This window comes from Rhipicephalus microplus, chromosome 3, assembly GCF_043290135.1.
Source record: "Rhipicephalus microplus isolate Deutch F79 chromosome 3, USDA_Rmic, whole genome shotgun sequence".
Lineage (NCBI taxonomy): Eukaryota > Metazoa > Arthropoda > Arachnida > Ixodida > Ixodidae > Rhipicephalus > Rhipicephalus microplus.
The window spans coordinates 202177268-202197786 of NC_134702.1; the positions used below are offsets into that span (position 1 = coordinate 202177268).

At 47.4% G+C, this 20519-nt stretch overlaps 4 protein-coding genes across 5 annotated transcripts in view; 2 read left to right on the forward strand and 2 right to left on the reverse strand.

Annotated features, from left to right (window-relative positions):
* Positions 1-117: 117 nt before the first annotated feature.
* LOC119169789 (U6 snRNA-associated Sm-like protein LSm1) lies at positions 118-861 on the reverse strand. Its single transcript, XM_037420807.2, has one exon. The coding sequence runs from the start codon at positions 714-716 to the stop codon at positions 309-311; it is 408 nt and encodes a 135-aa protein (XP_037276704.1). The 5' UTR covers positions 717-861; the 3' UTR covers positions 118-308.
* Positions 862-4022: 3161 nt separating this feature from the next.
* On the forward strand, positions 4023-5817 carry LOC142804101 (uncharacterized). The gene has a single exon (XM_075890674.1). It carries the CDS (start codon positions 4196-4198, stop codon positions 5813-5815), a length of 1620 nt encoding a protein of 539 aa, XP_075746789.1. The 5' UTR covers positions 4023-4195; the 3' UTR covers positions 5816-5817.
* On the forward strand, positions 5817-10662 carry LOC142804100 (uncharacterized). The gene has a single exon (XM_075890673.1). The coding sequence runs from the start codon at positions 5819-5821 to the stop codon at positions 9488-9490; it is 3672 nt and encodes a 1223-aa protein (XP_075746788.1). The 5' UTR covers positions 5817-5818; the 3' UTR covers positions 9491-10662.
* A 3935-nt stretch (positions 10663-14597) lies between these two features.
* The window catches only part of LOC142804103 (3 beta-hydroxysteroid dehydrogenase type 7-like), a 28935-nt gene continuing 23013 nt past the window's right edge, over positions 14598-20519 (reverse strand). For both annotated transcript variants that reach the window (XM_075890676.1, XM_075890678.1), the window contains exon 7: positions 14598-20485. In XM_075890676.1, coding sequence (XP_075746791.1) covers positions 20066-20485 — 420 coding nt within the window. In that variant the 3' untranslated portion in view covers positions 14598-20065. The remainder of the gene's footprint in view (positions 20486-20519) is intronic.

Genomic DNA, 20519 nt, shown 5'->3' on the forward strand with positions numbered 1-20519 from the left:
TCGGCAAAATGAAGGGTCAACGGCCGATAGGTGGGCGGCCACGAAATCAATGCTCGCACTGGCAGCACCACAGAGCGGCACTACTTTCCTGTCAAACACAGCGAAGACAAGTGCCCGTGAGTGAGTGAAAAAATTTTATTCACGCAAAAACGAAACTATCGCGCCACGTTAAGCAACAAACGTTTCCTGTCGTTCGTGAGTGCTGAATAAAAATGAATAAACTAGCGTGTTCTCATTTATACACCGCAACGAAACGTTCGTGTACGCGCACAACCACACGCTTGCGGTCTACGAGCGCGCGCACGTCGTCAGTAATCGTCGTGAGTGATCTCGTGGTGATAGTGTAGCCCCCGGTCCTTCATGGCCTTGGCCCTCTGCATCTCAAGCTCCTGCTTGGCGTCCGCCTCGATGCGCTGCACCTCGAGAATGTCTTCGACGCTCACTTCTTCGAGGTCGGCGTCCTTCTCCTTGTCCTCGTCGATCTCGCCGAGCAGAACGACGTTGTCGCCGCGTATGACGAATACGCCGCGCGGAATGTCTCCGTACTGCCTGCCCACGTGTATCCTCTCGACGGTCTGGTGCAGCACCAAGTTTGCGAACTGGTCGATGCTCCGTAGGTAGCCGATCAGGGTGCGCCCGTCGCGCAGGAACACGAGAAGCTTCTTGTCCAGTTCTTCCAGTAGACTGGCGGTGCCGGGCAAGTAGAAGAGCGTCATTGTCTCGCGATGCACTTGCCGAAAGTCCGCCCGCGCAATCACACGCGAAGCGATAAATTTCGTGAAGTAATACTAAACCATAACCGAATATTCCTTCGTTGACCGGTGGTGGTCCGTGCGGAGAAACGTGCGGTCACGTGTTTTGCTTACGGCGCCCTAAAACGCGCGATCATCATACAGCAACCTTAAACTTTAAAATTTACAATAAAGAATTTAAAGCAAATAATTTTTATTTGTTCTTAACTTACTTCACTGAGTACTTGTTTTATGTAAAAATACTTGTTTTTACAAAAACATTTCTTTTGTTTTAGCACTTATGACAACCCGAGAAAGACCGCGAACTTTGAAATAGTCGTCATTTACACGTCACGTGGACAAGCTCCAAGTTTTCAGTAAATTTCAAGCATGTTCTTTGCTTGAATAATACTCTATTTATGACATTGTATTAAAAGAAACATTCAAATAGAAGTAACATCTTTTAAACAGGGATATTCAAAGCAAACTCTAAGTTATAAACTATATAAATATGCAGAGCTTAGCTAATATAACCGGACTTCTTCATAGGGCTCTGCAATAACGCTAATAAGTTACTTGCATGACTCTTTGCCATCGTTTAACCAATCGTTTCAACTGGTAGGTGTTCTTTGGTTCACTGTTTTCGGGGACGGCTTTAAGCTCTCCCATAGCAGAGTACCCTGTACTTAAAATCGTTAGCCACTTTTTACTACCCCCCCCCCCCCCGTGGTTTAACAGTTAGGCCTTGCTATGGTCATGGTCATTTCCTGGTTGAAAATGGGACGGCTCTATGCTCTCCTATAGCAGAGTACCAAGTACTCAAAATCGTTAACCACTTTATCTAAATACACAGCAGACTTTTTTTGCAATCCTTGCTGCATCTGTCTTTTTTTTTTCTTTTATCGTTACGGGATGGCTTAATGCTCTACCATAGTTGAGTACGAAATACTCGAAATCGTTAAACACTTTTTCAAAGTAAGCGCCTTGCTCCGAGCGATAGACCATTCATCCGGAGGGGGGTGGGGACGTCACCGGCTCTGAGCTGTGCGACAATTTCTGGGTACGTCCACTTAGTAGGCGGTGACTGAAGTTACCGCGCCGAAGGGCAGCCCCTTCGTTAGTGCTGGTTCACGCTAGCGGCAAGCCTGCCGTAGACCGGCGCCGCCCGCAGGAGAACTCTTCAAATTGCACGGCAAGCTCCTCCGACAAACATGGCAGACCTTCCGAATGCAGTTGTCGACCGCCTCGAATCTATCAAGCGGCCTCCGTGCGCTCTGTAGCTCGTAAACTACAAACTAATGCTTCCATTTGCATTAGACTCATGTCCTTTAACTTCCACAACACAGTACTCGAACCGATTCGGCACCATTTTTGAGAACCATACTCAAATCATTGATGTTCTAAGCCTAAGCATGCCTTCCCGAAACTCGGAGGGCATACATTACACGTTTGTTGTTGCTAACGTTGCATAACTGGCGCCACTTGTCCAAACGCCTGCTTTGGGGACGTCATTTTCAATTGTTGTGCGTTTTTTTTTTAATACCGAACAGGCGAAAATGCTCTATTCAAAACCGCGGAGCAAGGCAGCTCGAAGTGTCCCACGGCAGACGCCACGGAGGAAGGAAAGATTCCTTTCGCCTTTCCACCTTTCCTTCCTCCGTGGCAGACGCAGGCAATGCGGAGAGGCGAAAGCAGACGACGCGGCTCGCTGGATTCCGAAGGGGGCGCTGCAAGCGCGCGATGATGACATGGGAAGGGCGTACATACACAGAGCCCGTGTACATTCGAAGAGGTTTAAAACAGGGGTGCCCTCTTTCGCCATTGCTGTTCACACTGTACATTAGAGGAATGGAAAGACGACTAGAGGAGAGTGGATTGGGCTTTGATTTGTCACACCGAAGCAATGGAGTGTTAGTGGAGCAACGGATTCCGGGATTGATGTACGCAGACGATATAGTGCTGCTGGCGGATAATGCAGAAGAACTTCAAAAACTGGCTGACATTTGTGGTGATGAGGCAACGTACCTAGGCCTACATTTTAACCCACAGAAATCTGGAGTCATGGTGTTCAACGAGGAAGCTCATACCAATAAGGATACAACAGGAAGCCATACCGTTAGTAAATAAGTACAAATACTTGGGGATCTGGCTTAATGAAGGAAAAGGCTACCTGAATGCTCATGAAGAACACCTCAAACTGAAAGGGAGACGAAATGCAGCAGTAATGAAACATAGAGCACTTTGGGGACACAATAAGTACGAGGTAGTACGAGGCATCTGGAAAGGGGTAATGGTGCCGGCGCTCACGTTCTCTAATGCCGTATTATGCTTAAAGTCAGATATCCTGTCGGGGCTGGAGGTTAACCAAAAGGCAGTCGGCAGGTTAGCTCTGGGAGCTCACAGTAAGACTACAAACGAAGCTGTACAAGGCGATATGGGTTGGGCTTCATTTGAGGCGAGGGAAGCACAAAGTAAAATACGGTTTGAGGAGCGAGTTAGACATTTAGATGAGAAGAACTGGGCAGCCAGAGTGCACAGATACCTGTACCTGAAGAGTGTGGACACCCAATGGCGGAAGAGGACGCGAAAGCTGGCGACTAAATATAACTTGACCGCGGCAAATAAGCAAAGGGGGCCAGTTAAAAAGCAAGTGAGGGAAACAGAGACGCTCATGTGGAAAGAGAGGATGGAAAAGAAGGGATCGCTGGGAATCTACAAGGCAAGCAAACAAGAGATCCGGAAAGAGAGCTTTTATGACAACAATAAAGGTAGTGCGTTGCTCTTTGAGGCGCGGGCTAGCTGCTTGCGAACTCTAACTTACAGGAGCAGATATTTGTCACAGGATGAGACATGTGTTGGATGTGGCATAAATAAAGAAACAATCGACCACATAGTCATGGAATGCCAAAAGATTCAGCCGGATAGAAATGGGGGGAAGGTCACACTTCCTGAGGCGCTGGGCTTCGCGGTTGATGGAAGCATTAACTGGTCAGCAGTAGGTATTACTAAGCAGCGGCTGGAATATTGGTGGAGGAAAAGCAGAGAAGTCGATAAAATAACATCCCAGCCAAGAGTAGCGGCTGAGCAAAATTAAAAAGACATCCGAGTTGAGGGACAGAATTTAAACTCGAACTATTAAGGTAGGCTAGATGGCGCATGCCGTCACCCCGATTCAAAGGGGAGGCCTGTAATAATCATCATCATCATCATCATCGATGTAGGACGTGCTGCGCTTCAGCTCCGCTAATTTTCGGCTGGAACCACGGGCAACTTCACAGTACCCCGTCAAGACCAGCATCAATCGTTTCGGCAACTCACAGGCAACACGTGGATACCAGTGTCATCCAGGTGGGCCGGTTTTTGACAACTTTACGGCCGATCATCACCCGACCGCGTTGGCGACGCCGTTAAGCCAAACGGCGACGCCGACGCCCGGCGGCGTGGGACCGGCTTTCCGAGGCAACATGGACGCTACTCTCATGCAGCGTGGATACGACCCGCATGCCATGACGTGGGAAACGATTTCCGAAACGCCAAACTCTGCTTCTTCATCGAGGTTTCGGAGCCAAGCTCTCAACGACGCGGTGGAACGCCGCTCGCAAGCCAACACCAAGAAGGCGGCGTCCGCCGCTGCTTCGGCATCCGGCACGCCAGCTGACAAGACGCAGCCTCCCGCTTCGCGCGCTGTGGGACGCAAGGGCAAGTTTCTCACCAAATGGAAGCCTCGCCCGTTTCCGAAACCGAGTCCGGACGACTATGTAATAGTCGTAAAGCCACGAGAGTGCATCTCATTGCATGAGGCTTTCTCAGAGAACTGGTACGGGACTGCGTTTAAGGCATACCTCGGGCCCAAGCGAGCTGAGACGCTGACAGTTATTCCATCGAGAGAGCAAAATTTGATCGTGATTTACACCCCGGACCCTGACACGGCGGACAAAATCATCGGGGACTTCGCGGTAAACATCGAGCACAGGCAGGTTCTGCTCAACGGGTACCTGCGACAAGATGGTAGCAATGTCTGCCACGGAGTCATCGTAGTCCGCAACACAGATACGACGGAGACGCTCCGAGAGAGCGTACGCTGGAGGTCAGGCACCATCGTCGAGGTGCGTAAATTTGGCACATCGAACAAGGCGCGTGTAACCTTCGCCGGCAAGGAGAAGCCACGCTTTGTCCACTACGACACAATGCTGATCCCCGTCAAACCCTACTACCGGACGATCCCGGCCTGCGGCAAGTGCGGTGTCGTCGGCCATCGGATTGACACTTGTCCCAACCCACGACCGGATACGTGTGGCCTGTGTGGACAGCAGGTTCCGCTTGTGGAGGAGGGGGTGCGGGCCCCTCATGAATGTGTACCCGTATGTTCTGTGTGCGGTGGAGCACACGCCACAAACTCTCGAGCATGTACGGCCAAGTACCGTAATTCCAAGGTGGCCGCACAACAGGGCGGAAAGTCCAAAAGGGCGTCCAAGAAACGACGCGAAGATCAGACTCCCAGTGAGCCACCACGCCGGGAAGTCGCCAAGACAGACAAGCCCGCTTCCCCTACTCGAGGAACCGAAAAGCAGCCGACGGCGCAACCATGCGGCGAAGCCGGGCCATGGGCCAACGCCGTCAAAAACGGAAAGCAGGTGGGTGGTACGGGTAGAGCTGCCTCCTCATCCCCCCCTATCATCCCCTCTTCATCGCTTAACGCCGACCAAAATATTATTGCCAAATTTCAGGCACAAATTGAAGTGTTACAGAAAAGACTAGCGGCAGCCGAGGCCAAACAGACCCAACTAGTCTCCCCTCCTCCTCCCCCCGCAGTAGAGGTAATGGAGAGTGAGACCGGGGCGGGGGCGGCAGACGCAGTTGCCGCACTCGAGGCTCGTGTGAACACCCTTGAGGTCCGTATGGATAGCCGTATAACTGTCCTCGAAACCCAAATCTCAGCGGCTGTAAATGCCGCCATTGCTAAAATGACAGAAACCATCCCTACCCTGATAGCCCAACAAATTGCGCGTTTCACCAACGAGCCGGCCCAATTAAAGACGTGTCTGGCCGGTACCTTAAAACGCTTCGACGACAAATCGAATTAGAGGATGATGACAGCTGCTCCGCCTCCGGAATTGAGGACACCCCCCTCCCCGCGAGTGCTGGCTCGGGAGCACCGCCACCGCAATCGCTCGTTAACTCCACTGACCATGGCGGGCAACCTTAGAATTCGGAAGTCCCCACGATCCAATACGGCCACTCCCATCCAAATCACCCAGTGGAATTGTCGGGGCTTTAAGGCTCACACTAAGCACGCCAACCTCCGGCTTTTCCTCGCAGCATTTCAAAACCTTCCTGCTGTGGTAGCCCTCCAGGAGCCAGGGAGTGCTGCCACACTCACAAACTATACTACGTTTCAGCAGGACCCTTTATCTTGCATCTGCGTGCACAAAAATTATACGGCCAACCTAGTTGATCTCGACCTTAAGCCAGCTTTCTCGTACGTGATGGTGACACTCCTTCCGCTGCGTAAACAGGACCCGCCACTGCACGTGCTAAATATTTATTGCTTACCGAAACTAAGCAACATTACATTCGCAGACCTTTTTAGCCGCGCCTTAAAGGCTGCAGGCAGGGACCCTCTTGTGATCGTGGGTGATTTTAATGCCCCCAGCACACTCTGGGGGTATGCACGTGAAGAGAAACGTGGACGTAAATTAGCGGAACTTATGTCCACGCTGGGCCTAACTCTTCACACCGACCCTGCCTACCCAACTCGCGTGGGTAACTCCGTGACCCGGGACACATGTCCGGACCTTACCCTCACAAAAAACATTCAGTATGCGGATTGGGTCAACACTGAAGAGACCCTCGGCAGCGACCACTGCATACTCAACACTACCATTCGCACCTATTCTTTGGCAAGACCCTACGGAGAGGCAAAATTACCCGATTACACAAAGTTTCGGCAAATATACGCCAATTCGACACCCATTGAGGAACAAGGATACCATGCTTGGTCCCAGCAACTGGTTTCCTCATTACGCTCCACAGAAACACAAATTAAACTCTCCGAGGCGACTCCGGCGGTGGATAACCATCTCCTTCACCTCTGGGAGGCCTGGCGCAGCCTCATCCGCCGATGGCGCCGGCAAAAACACAACCAAAAGCTCAAAATTCGCATCGCTGAGCTCACCCAGCGAGCAGCAGAGTATGCGGCCCCGCTCGCTGACTCTAACTGGGTGGACCGTTGCAACACGGCCGCTCGACAAATGTCCAGCCGGAGTACCTGGCGCCTCTTCCGCGCCTTGATTGATCCGACCCAAACTCGAACAGAGACACAAAAGCATCTGCAACGAGCATTTCACAGCTTCGATGGAGACACAGCCAAATTGGCATGTAAACTCCGAGACCAATATCTATGCACACAGCAGGACTCCCGAGGGCCGGCGTACTCGTATGCAGGTACCGAGAACGCGGAGCTGGATCAACTGTTCCAGTTACACGACCTGAAGGCAGCCCTAGCAAAAATGAGGCGAGGAACGGCGCCGGGAAGGGATAAAATCACCGTGAAATTACTTGCCAATCTTCCTGACTCGGCCTACAGCATGCTCCTTGCCTACATCAATTCCATTTGGATCGGGAAAACAAGCCTACCAATTGAGTGGAAGACCGCCCTGGTCACCTTCATACCCAAAGCGGGCAAAGTCATTAACACGGACAACCTCCGCCCCATCTCCCTTACTTCTTGTGTGGGAAAATTAATGGAGACGATGGTGCGCGACAGGTTGTGCGCGTTCCTGGAGACCAAAAATGCATTTGCAGACACCATGTTCGGGTTCCGCCCACACCGGTCCGCGCAAGATGTCTTGCTTCAGCTCGACCATGAGATCCTCGATCCAGTCGAGTATCCCCTGGATGACAAAGTTGTGCTCGCTTTGGATCTGAAGGGGGCCTTTGATAACGTGACCCACGAAATTATTCTAACACATCTCTCACAGGTGGATTGCGGCCAAAACACTTTCAACTATATTAAACAATTCCTCACTGACCGACAATCATACATTCGTATTCAAGACATCGAACACGGCCCTTACCGATTAGGCACTAGAGGGACTCCGCAGGGAGCGGTCCTCTCGCCCCTCCTATTCAATGTGGCAATGATGAGACTGCCCGCTCAGCTGGCGAAAGTCGAAGGCATACAGCATGCGCTGTACGCCGACGACATCACCATATGGGCGTCACACGGCTCGACAGGAGACATGGAGGCAAGCCTGCAGCAAGCGGCAGACATCGTGGATGACTATGCCCGTCGCTGCGGCCTTCAGTGCTCCCCGTCCAAATCGGAATTCGTGCACATACGCCCCTCACCAAAGTGCACCACAAAAATCGACCTCTCCCTTCACAGCGGACCAATACCCGAACGCGATGAGATTAGAGTACTGGGGCTTTTTATACACAAAAATCGCAGAGCAGACACAACATTGGCCAAATTGCGTAAGGTGGGGGACCAGGTGGGCCGGATGGTCCGCCGGGTTTCCAACAAGCGCGGGGGGTTACGATGCAAAGATGCCTTGCGGCTGGCACATGCATTCGTAACCAGCCGAGTCCTGTACTCGGCTCCATACCTCCACCTACGCAAATCCGACGAGAATGCACTCGAAGTCATTCTCCGCAAAATCTACAAGCGCGCCCTCGACCTTCCTGTCAGCACCTCTAACCAGCGCCTTTTGGGCTTGGGAATGGTGAACACCTTCAAGGAGCTGAGAGAGGCGCACTTGACAAACCAATATACTAGACTCTCTAAAACACCGTCGGGTCGCCGCCTCCTTGCCCGGCTACACATCAATCATTCAATACACACGGAAGAGCGCGTACGGATTCCAGAAGTTTGGCGATACTCCTTGCACGTGCGCCCTCTTCCGGCTAACATGACCCGAGACGACTACAGTGGCCGTCGCCTCGCGCGGGCGGAAGCCTTGGCTCGACACTACGGCCACAAATTCGGAGTATTCTACGTGGACGCCTCTGGCCCGCACCACGGTGGTTGGTACACGGCTGCGGTCGTCCACCAAAACACCGTTGTAAACGGACTCACATACCGTGCACATAACATTACGCACGCGGAGGAGATCGCCATCACACTAGCCGCCGCAGATCAGGACTCGAGGGTCATCATCACCGACTCAAGGGGTGCCTGTCGCAATATTGAACAGGGATACATTCCGTACCGTGCTTACAAAATTTTGCAGAACAGCAGCTACCTAGGTGCCCCCGCGCACCGAACGATTATATGGGCTCCGGCTCACACGGGCCTCGATGGTAATGAGACGGCCGATGCCGCCGCCCGCGCGCTCACTCTCTGGGCACCATCCTCGTCCCCTACCGATCCGGAACTCGAACCCAATCCCGCCTACACCTTTAAGAAGGTCACACAATTTTACCAATCCGGCCATAACATCTATCCGAAACCCTGTAAGGGCCTCACGAAGGTGGAGGAGCGAATCCTCCTTCGCCTTTATACTAAAACTCTATTGTGCCCGGCAATCATGAAACACTTTGACCCCGCTTGCACGGGGAAGTGCCCGCATTGTGAGGAAAATTCTTCTGACATTTTCCACATGGTGTGGGCATGCCAAAAAACCCCAAACCTTACCCCACTACCCAACCCTTCGCGGGAGGACTGGGAGGCAGCCCTGCTCGGCTGCTCTGACCTGACGGCCCAACGGGCCCTGGTCGAGCGTGCCCGGGCCGCGGCCAACGCCAATGGGCTCCCGTAAGAGGGAGCTCACCTAGTGTTTGTACGGGGCGGCCCTTTAAGGACCGTTCCCACCCTCCCTGTAAATAACATCTGTAAATAAATGTTTTTCATCATCATCATCGCTGGATTCCGTGCCGACCGGTAGTGCCCTCGCGATCTCCGACGTCAGCGTAGCTCTGGCCGACTGGGCTGGCCCTACGTCATCTCCTGACGCCGACCTCCGACGACAGCGTAGCTCTGACCTACTGGACTTGCCCTACGCCATCTCCTGACGCCGACAAGAGCTCTCGCACGTGGTGCCCCGTCCTCGGACTCCTGTGACCGTGTTTCCGTCTTTTCTTATCTCTCCTATCTCCTCGATATGTCCTCGCTCGCTGGCTCAGCGCATCTCTCTCTCTCTCTCTACACCTTTACTTCTATCCTTTTAATCCCTCCTCACCCCCATCCCCTGTGAGCTACTGTTGGGGTGTCGCACCCTGATGCAGACAGTTACGGGGCCCACTTTTGACTTCTATCCCCTCTTATAGCCACATCTCAGCCATGTCTCTCCTCCGTCGCTGATTGGCTAAACCACCCTCCGGCAAATGGCACAAAAGTGGGTCTCGGACCCATTTTTTGAACGGCGAAAAACGGCCCACGCGCGCGAAGCAAGAAGCCGCGCACGGCTGCCTGAGAGCGTCTACCAGTGGGGCATGCTTGTCTCCAGCGTGAACCAGCCCAACGAATCTTCCCTCTCACCAGACCCTGGGAGGGAGGAAGTGCCGGGTAGACGTACAGATGATTATGGGTTGATGAGTTACGGGATACTCTGGGACAAACTGCCTCCGGGCAGCACGTCAATTCCTATCTGACAACTGCACCTAAATTTGTCGTACACAATGGGTCGGCTCAACCACGAACAGCCCGCCCGAGAGTAATTCTTGTCGATGCAGCCTCATCAAATGTGAGGCCCAAGGGACGGCTTTCAGGTCTCCCATAGTAGAGTACCAAGTACTCTAAATCGTTAATCACTTTATTTAAACACACCTTGAAGCATGCTGACCGGGACAGCCAGTGGCTCTCCTATAGTAGAGTGCCTGTATTGTGCTCTAGTGTTCACAATTTATTCTAAACACACACAACAGGAAAATGACCTGTTGTATTATTACTGATGTGAACTGTCTGTAATAAAAAAAGTTTAGCTTTTCTAAACACCTCTAAGTTATGTACAACAAAGTAATGTTGCTTTCTTGGCATTGCACATATAGCTTTGCCAAAGTGTATGTGCCCCACGGATAAACACAATTAATGTTTAACATGCATTTATTTTTTAACTTTGTTTAAATAAGCTATTCTATACAGTATTGAATGCAGAGTTAATGTGGACCATTTAGGTTAGACGAAAAACTGAGACAGGGTTACTGAAAAGGGAGGGAATGTAATGTGTACATAAGTATATTTAACAGTCGTAATTAGCAATAAAATATGGCATTTCTGATTATAGTGTGAACTCCAAAACTAGGCTTGGAATGAAAAATGAGCCAAATCCCCCATCTGTCTGATTCAAACTGAGCCATGGAGATTCATTGAATCATAACTGTGTTAAGAATTGTGACCAAAACAACCAACATGGCCCCATCCAACCTATTTCATTTGTGTCCTACCGTGCTTTCGTTCCGCATCACTAGATGATTGGTCATTATGGCGGCAGTGTTTTATTTCAGGAAGGCATCTCAGGTTGAATGGGCAGCCTAAGCCAGTGGGGTACTCGACTAAGGCTCTCCTATCATAATACTCTCTGTATCAATAAAGATTTTCTGTCCTGTTTTGTTCTGCAATTAGTTTTTCTAGGACACTTATTTTCCTTGTTTTTCTCTGTAGTTATAGGTGTTGTAGGGCAAAGCTTGAATGTGAAGAGTACGGAGCCTGGTTTCCTACTTCTTTCTGCATTTCAGTGTTTTTTTTTTAGAGTTTTGCCAAATGCAGCTCGAAGACAGTATATTTTCAATAGAAATCAATTGGACGGAGGATATTTGGCACCGATCTATTCCTCGAAGAACAAGAAGTGAACCAAAGTGGTGCGGCATACAATAAGCTAAGAAGAAGTGCTGAAGCAGCTTTTGAAGGCCTTCAGTAGATGCCAATAACAATAAAATTGTGCGCCATTTGCCTGGAAGGACCACTCACTCTACAAGTCACTGCCATTACAGCCATGCAGGAAAGGACAGCATCAACAAAGGCTCGTAGATACGTAGTGTTAACTTTGCTGCAAATATTCCCATATCGTTTGTTTGATCTGATTTCGACCTCATTCACAAACTACTTCAAGCCCAAAAGGAATGTTTCTACAGTCAACTTTCGTTAATTCAAACTCGAAGGGACCTCTAAATTTTGTTTGAACTATCAGAAGTTCTCAGACATAATTCTGGGTGAGGTTACACCACAAATTATGATTAGACATTGATTTTATCACAGTTAAAATTTTTTCAAGAATTTTTAAACTCTAACTGCACACAATGAACAGAAAGCAGAGATGCAAGGTCTACAAGTTTATTGGTCGTTTAGTGCTGATCAGACCTTCTAAAGAAACCGTAAATTAATTGCCAACTGCTTCATTGCTATAGGTACTATATGCCTTCAGCACAAAGCTCTAGCTCTATACCAGTTGAGAAGCATCACGGTTTACCATGCGCACGCTTTGTTCCATAAATTTGTTTACTAGCAAAGCCTTTTTTTTTTTAAGGCCTGAGACATTTACTTTTCATTTTTAGACTGTTAGGATTATATAAGCACATAAAGTTTTAAATAGTAGTAGGAAAGCAGCAGATATTTTTTGGTATGGAACTGCAAAAAGTATGGATTAACTGAATGGTCGAGTATAAATTAAGAGGCCTTTAAATACATTGAAAGAATAGAGGGCCAACCAAAAAATTGAATTTTGTTTGAATAAACCGAAAGTATAAATTATCATTGTTTGAATTTTTGAGACTCTACTGTATCTATAAGAGCCAAATGAAAATTTTACTCCTGAATATTGATTTAAAGTATTGTCGTGGTGTAAGCTCATCGCTTAAAAATTGTTGTAGCAGGCCTCGTAAAGTCAGTAGCAAGAAACTGTGTTTCTTGGTTTCAGCTGAAGTGGGTATCGCTCTTAAAAAAAAAACATTGAAACTTGAGGAAGTCATGCAGTGGTTTCTATTTTTAGAGTTTTGGCTCCTGTATATACAAACCGTCAATGAAGTTAATGTTTAAGATAAACATGTAAGGTTTTCCCAGCACAGGCAGAGTCTTCTTGGGGAGATTCATAAACTCAGTGTGCAATGTGTACGCTACTTTTTGATGTGCTTTACAGACTTACTGCTTGTTATATTGACTGAGACAATGTCGTCTACAGAGAGTACCATCAGGTTGTTTCCCTCTTCAGATGTAGCGACCGAGTGCCAGCGAAGTGCAGCTGGGAGGAGAAATCATGAGCTCTGTGGGGCAGTGGCACCCCCTGTCGTACAGTGCTGGAGTAAAAAGCTTGTGTCTGAAACATTTTTAGCAATTTAAAGTTTATTATTGCAATTAATTATTGGTTATTACTCTTAATTACAATGCTTTACATCTCGTTCATTTATTTAAGCCTGGTTTTGAGCATTTCTAGCTACGTTGTAGGCCTATATAGAGCATTTCAATGAGCATGACCTCGGCACACAAGATCTATGAGTGGACGAGGAGCCGGGGCCCCAAGGTATTGCGCACTTATAAAAGCACCATAAGTGTCAACTTTCCTTCCCACCTGACAATCGCAAAAGCTCCAATCACCACTTTTTACTCATTTTCATGTCGCATGTTTCAGATAGTTAACTCTTTCCCTTTCTTTTAAAGGGACACTAAAGGGCAAAACATTTTTTGCGTATTAGTAAAGTAAAATTTCCAGATTCTGAAAACACCGCTCTTACCACAAGACAATGCTTTGTAAACGAGAAAACACGCGAAGAGAAAATGCAGGTGGAGGTGCCACCCTGAAATTCTCGCACCAAACACCGTGATGTACATTTTTAAAGCATCTACTGTGTTCTACATAGCTTCTAATCGATGAAAATGGAGTACATTGTCATTTGCGGGTGCCATACACATAGCACATGAAGTTTCGGAAAATTTTATCGATCCAACGCTGCGAAAATTTGATAAATAGATTCTGAAATTTTTGACATCATGTGTGGAAATTTTGGCATGAAATTTAAAAATAAAACATCAACCTTGATTTTCTCGACAGATAGCAAAGTTATGATAGCAATACTTATGGCATTACAGTTCTCAGAGTGCAGTGTGTCAATCTAAACCAAATCGTTTTTTAGTGTACCTTTAAAGACATAGGTATGATTAGCCAAGTTTCAGTTGAAAATGCATCCTGGTAAAGTTCTTTTGGGATTTGGACATCACAACTTAATCAAACACAATGTTTTAGGTTGAACCGATTGACATTCAGTTCTTAATGTGGGTAAGACTTACATTAGTGAAAAAAGTGTACATACTTGCGGTGCAGGCAGGAACCAGCAAGCACAAATGCCTTTCAGAAGGGCAAGGCACCACGGTTTTGCCGGCAAAACACAATATTTTCATGTTTGTAAGCAACATAGGGAAGTGCTGTGTAGTTGCTGTAGGTCAAATTAATGTTTTATTGAGTATGTACCACACTGTTTATTGCATATATCAGCGGAGGTGGCACATCTGTAGAAATTCTAATGCAACCTACCCAGAAGCTACTCAGATGCGTTCTTCGTCTATATCAGGTTCAGCTGCCTTTATAACAGTGCCTTGATTCAGTCTGCAAAGCGCACATGCTTTGGACTGTTGACACTCCTACCAACTGAATTATTAGATGCTCTTCTTCCATGCAACTATGAGTAATAGGCATTTTTGTCAGTGTTTCCTGTTTACATACGATTTCACATGATGGTGCAACGGGAGTTGGCTACGTGCTTTGTGACGCACATCCCATACAATTCTTTCAATATGAGCTCATTGAGTTAAATGAACGTACCAACACGCTTGGCATCCAAACAATGACTGAAATTTGGCCACAAATTACTGCAATGGTGTGCACAGTGAAACATTGAGCCATTTACCAAAGCAAGTTGAGACACACATGGGCACAGTGATTCAGAAAAATAACTTTTATTCAAAAATACTGCATTCCACCATTCAGTATACGCGCTTGTTCAGAAAAAAATTGGCTCTTGTATCCAGAGACACCGGCACAAAGTTGTACACTCGTCTGTCTAAAAGCACAGGTCACCAAGGGAAATAATGTAAAAAAAAATGAGCGTTGGGCGAGTTTGTATTCGATTGTGGATGGTATTTTGCAGAAAAAGTAATAAAAACAGACAAAAAAGAAGAGAGCACAGACTGCAACTGTCTGTGCTCTTTTCTTGCTTGTATGTTTTCTTGTGCAAAATGCTATCTACAATAGAAAAAAAAAATCCATATAAACCAATTTGTATAGTATGGAATGAAGAACATAAAAAAAACAATGTACTTTCTTAATCACAGTTAACAAATCTATACTAAAGTCTGCTTTGACCACATTTTTCACTAACTGGATTTTCAGAAATCCATTGGTCCCACATGAGCGAACTTGCATGTAAGCATAAATAAATGTTTGCACAAAGTTGGTACCGGCTAATGCACAGCCTTAACTTTTACCCTGAGCACACATTCAACCAATCTGCACATATATATTTATTATCATGAATAACCTGCATGAAATATATGGATAGTTCGGAGATAGAGTTGGCATACAGGTCATACAAAAAGTTAGGTTAATAAGTTGGCTTCACGGCAGTAATTCAAAGAGGGGTATATGTGGGATCCCACAGTTCACTGTTGGAGGGTGTGGATTGTATGCAGAGGCAGGCTATACGCGAGAAAGTACGACGTTATTCGCGGAGACACCGGACATAGTTTGTATGGTAGTTTGAGACAGCGTAGGTTGCAACATGATGGCCGCACGAAATATTAGGATGATTGACGAACGTGCAGAATAAGATGGCACAACCTGCCTACAGTTAAAATAGTATGATGCTGTGGTCTACTATGTGGGGACAGCATACCCAGGGAGGTCCAGCCTCTTCTTGAGTTGATAAAGAATAATAAAAAGAGATTTGTACAGACCCTGCCCCTATGTCATGTACCTTCCACCTTAAACTTGTGTACATGTACAAATGCATATATGCAATCAACAAAAACATTAAAATAGCACCACAATGAATGGTCACTCCACGAACATAGACTACACTGAAGGATAGAAGACGACCATTCACTGCACGAGGGTGTGACTCAGTCAGATGTAACTGCCAGGTGAAGCCAACATTAAAAATCCCAGCACCAATGCAACAAGATAATCTACGAGAACCACGACAGTGTTTCTACAATCTTCAGAAAATCAAGCCAGACCTCAATACAACAAACATTGAGGTTAAGAACTTCTAGACAAAAAAGAAGCAAGTAAAAAGATTTCGCAGGTTATACTTTCATTCAGTCAACATTCTGCTGCTGCATTCAAACCAAAAATGTTAGATCAGAGACGATGCTGGCTACAGCAAAGCAAGCGGCTCTGTGCTCACATCGTGCGTCAACTGTGGCAGCGAAAAGTTACCTCGCATCTTGTGTGCATACGCTGGCAGCAAAAATATAATACTCAGCTAGAACAGTTTAAAATGACACATTTCAAATGTGCTTGTATGTTTAGTTACTTGCTCTGCCTTGACAGGCATTTACCCGGCCAACTCAATGTGCCTATTCCATACGATTCGAAGAACGCAATGGAATATTAACAGTATGCGAAACGTGTTGGTAATTTAACACCTGTGTCATGCAAGCGCACTTGATCATGACCACAGCAGATCCAAGTCAGATTTCTGGATTGAGATCAACGATCATTGCCCCTACACTGCCGAAAGTAATCCTCACTGAATTTGATTTAGACACCAACCAAATGCCTAATCACAATGTGCGCATCACAATCCCCTTGAGCTCAACGGGGCTTTATCACAAATTAAAGTGGCACCTGATTCGAATTGAGCCTAATCGAGGTTGGCCCTGCCCATAATGAAAAGTGTAAGTGGAACATTGGTATAAGTTTATAAAAGTTGTTTAAGTGCATAGCAAACAACTCGTTGGCCATGGAAACTTGTAGATCCGTCACTGTCCTGTCAAAAGTGCAATGCTTGTTGCTGCAGTTTTGCTATGCGTGATTAAGCCTTATCGAAATCAGTGGGTGGGTGCACTGATACTTAGGGGGGATGTAGCAAGCGGAATGGTAAATTTGGTCAAAATATTAAGTTTTTGTATAGATGGGATGACAATAAGAGTCCATAAAGTGTCGTAACTCAAGTTAGATAGCTCAAGACTGATTTCAGTTATGATATAATCACAACAAATGACATCTTCATGATCACTTTATTTCAATAAATAAACATAGTAGTTTTCATCGCCACATGTCCCCTTAATGAAGGTACTTCTGTGCCAGATGTGACTTCGTTATTGCAAAGCAAAATTGTGGTCGGTGTCAGTCAGGCATGGCTTCCGCAGCATAGCTACGAATTAAACACACGTGTACTAACAGTGACAAAATTTGACCATTCATTATACCAGATATACACAACCATGAAAAACACAGCAATGTCAGTGCACACTTCCCACCAAAGCTGTACTTAAAGCATGATGACCAATGTTAAAAAATGATAGACATGAGCAACCAAGATGTTCTTGGCATGTTACACAAACACCTAAACTACTTAATGCCTCGAGAAAATACAAATTGAGCAGCGGATGCTCTCATTGAGGGCATTCAACAGGGGTAGCCAGGGGTATTTTCTGGAAATACAGAGAAAAATAAGAGCGAGCAAGTTGCTGGCAGACAAGAGTTGGATATCTCACAGTTGAGCAACATGACAGCTTTCAAGTCATCCAGCCATTGACAAGCATCCTCAACAAGTACAACAACGTTCTGACTGAGAGAAGAACACTGGTTATGTGCAGCAATATTTGTAGAAGATTTCTTGATAAACTGTTGGCCTCGCTTTTTCACAGCCAGAGTGGCTGAGATCACGGTCATGTGTGCTCTTCAGCATGTATTTGAGGTGACGTGGCGCTGATGGCAGTTCTCGCCTTACTGCATATTGCCAATCATAAGTAGACCTTTTTTTCAGTTCGGGGGTCAACCTATAATCAGAGTCGACCTATACGCGAAATTGTAAAGTCGACTAGGAATCATAAAGTCGACTTTTCTGAGGGGTCTGATGAAAGTTTGTCGTCCTCAGATTCACTGCTATTAAACACGTCATAGCACCAGCTGCAGAGGCAATGGAGCTGCGACAACTGCTTCGAGAGCTCGCGTGCGCCACTTCTAAAGCCAGACATTTTTACGATCTGCCGTGAAGATTGTGAAACTACGGTAGAGCTATGGTGGGAGGTGTCAACAACGACGTGTCGGAAATACAGCATTTTTTTCATGATGCGTCGCCGACTGCATCTCGGTTTCAATGATGATGCCACCGCATAAACGCATCTGTCGCGCGAGATTGGCAACAACACTGGCGCTCGCCGCTTGTGGTTATTGGCGCAAGCGGTGCAGTTGGCTCGCGAAAAAAGGCGACATGCCTTTATTGCTCGCTAACAATGTGACATGCGTTTCTCTGTCATGAGAACCTCAACATGCATCTCTTGCTTGCAAAAAACATGAGGTCTATCGTTCGCGAAAGACACGACATGCATTTCTCACTTTAGTGGACAGTGTGCTTTAACAGCACTTGCTGACAAGTCAATTAAAAAATTCAATTCAGATTTCCCACTAAGCACCATGGGTGTCCCAGGGAAAAGCTGGCAGCACCGTGTGGGCTAGCAACACTTTGCAGAGAACTAAACCACATGACCAGTCGCCTGTTCCCCACGCATGCGCCCAAAAGCGCCTTCACGTCTTTTTGCTGATAGAGTTTCCTCAAATGATCTTTTTTTGCATTCACGCCTGTTCGCCATTTGTGCACTTCACCTTGCTTGCGAACAGTGGTGTACACAATCTGCAAAGCAGCTCAACAGATGCCAAGATGCCACTGCTACACTGGCAACAGTACAGCGCTGCTTTCAAGTGGCAAGTGATGATCTACGCACAGTCGGCAAGCAATGTTGAAGCAGGGCCGAGGTTCGATGCACCGGAAAAGTACGTGAGGGAATGGACAAAGCAAAAGACCAAGATCTCCACATACGCTGCGACACACCGTTCCTTATGCGAACCGAAGTCTGGACGATACAACACCACTGAGGAGGTGGTTCGAGACTGGGTTCACGACCAGAGAAGCAAAAGCCTGAGTGTTTTCTACGATTTTATTGAAGTAAAAGCACGTACTGTTGTGATAAATATGCGCATCCCTCTAGCCGAGTTTAAAACCGAGCTCTTTGAGTGAAGTGGCGTAATGGTTTAATGATGCCTGGTATAGACTCCCAACCGACATACTCCGGGCAGCGTTTTTTATGTGCGGCATCTCTGTATCAGCAGCACTCCTGCTGACAGCAAACAGCAGCAATGGCTCACACAATGGCAATGACTGTGACTGCTGCATCCTTCTTGCAAGCGACGACAAGTCGTAAGCGATGTTTTTGAAAGACTTACTGGTGTGTTGTGGCCGCAGCATGAGGCTGTGTTTGGAGTCAACTTGTTTTTTTTTTGCCTAGAAAGAGTTGCACGTTGGGGGATCGACTTATAATTGGCAATATACTGTAACAGACATTTAACCAAGGCTGTTGGCTGACATCCTACTTTGTAATAGGGCAGTTAGAACACGTGGCTCGCTCCCATGAGCAGTCTGGTGCAAGAAAAATAGCCTAGCATCACACCTTTCAGACAACTCGAACTAACGAAGGAGCTGAGACCAGCGCTACAAAGCAGGCACTGTCAAGGTATGATAATAAACTATCATCATGCAAGCTCGCATTACTTAGTATGATTAGTAGCTAGTTATAGATGTGAAACACCACATGAATGTAGCCACCACAGGCATGATACTTTGACTCGAGTATATAAAACGATTGCACAGCTACAGGTTTGCAGAAATGGCTGGCATGAAGCAGCGTGCAAGTGTTAAACCAGGATGTCTTGATGCTGTTCGAGAACCAAGTGTTGAACTTGTTCTTGGATTGAAACTTTATGAGGCATGCAGCATCTCTAGGGAGAGGTGGAGGGAAGTTTTGTACTACCTGAATGAATCAACACAACCAAGTATCATGGCTAGGGTAGCTTCTACCAAGTTTTGCTAAAGAAAGTAACCACAAATTTACTTTTCTGACGTGGTTTTGCCCTGGCATATTCCAGGAGCGTAGAAAGGGTGCTGTGTGCGCTGCCAACCAGTCAGCGCACACTGAAACAATCTGCTCTGACGTGAACAAGAATGGAACGAGCTCGTAAATACACTACCCCACAAAACAGTGGTTGCCCGCCACTCTTACCACATTAACAGAGCCCCGAAGCCGCCTCCAGGAACTTTTGGGAACGACCAGTTAGCACTGCTACAAGCTTGGCGGGGACTGCTAGAGTGTGAAGTGGCGTGGTCAGCCCCTTGACAGCGACGAGACATCATCCCGGAAACTGGAGCGACTTGTAGTAGGAGACGGACCGCTGGACGGCCTCGTCGGGCGTCACGTTGGGGTAGTAGTTCAGCCGCAGAGTGGCCTTGGTGCGGTTGAAGAAGAGCGAGGTGCATATGTAGGTGACGGCCGAGGGCGGAGGAATGTAGGACTTTGGCCGGTACAGAGGCCGCACCAGGCGCAGCACCAGTGCCAGCAGCATGAGCACCAAGATGGCCAGCAGGTAGGGTACCGTGTAGTCCGACAGGCGGCAGCCCTGGCACTCGACGAACGGTCGCAGGAACTCGTACATGTCCTCGAGGGGCGTGTCATCCGTCACGTAGAACACCTCACCCGCCACCGACTCGTCCACAGCCAGCTTTTCCATTGCTCGCAGATGTGCCAGGGCAGCATTTCCCACATAGGTCACCTGTCATTGCAGTGACAACAAAATGAGCTAGCAT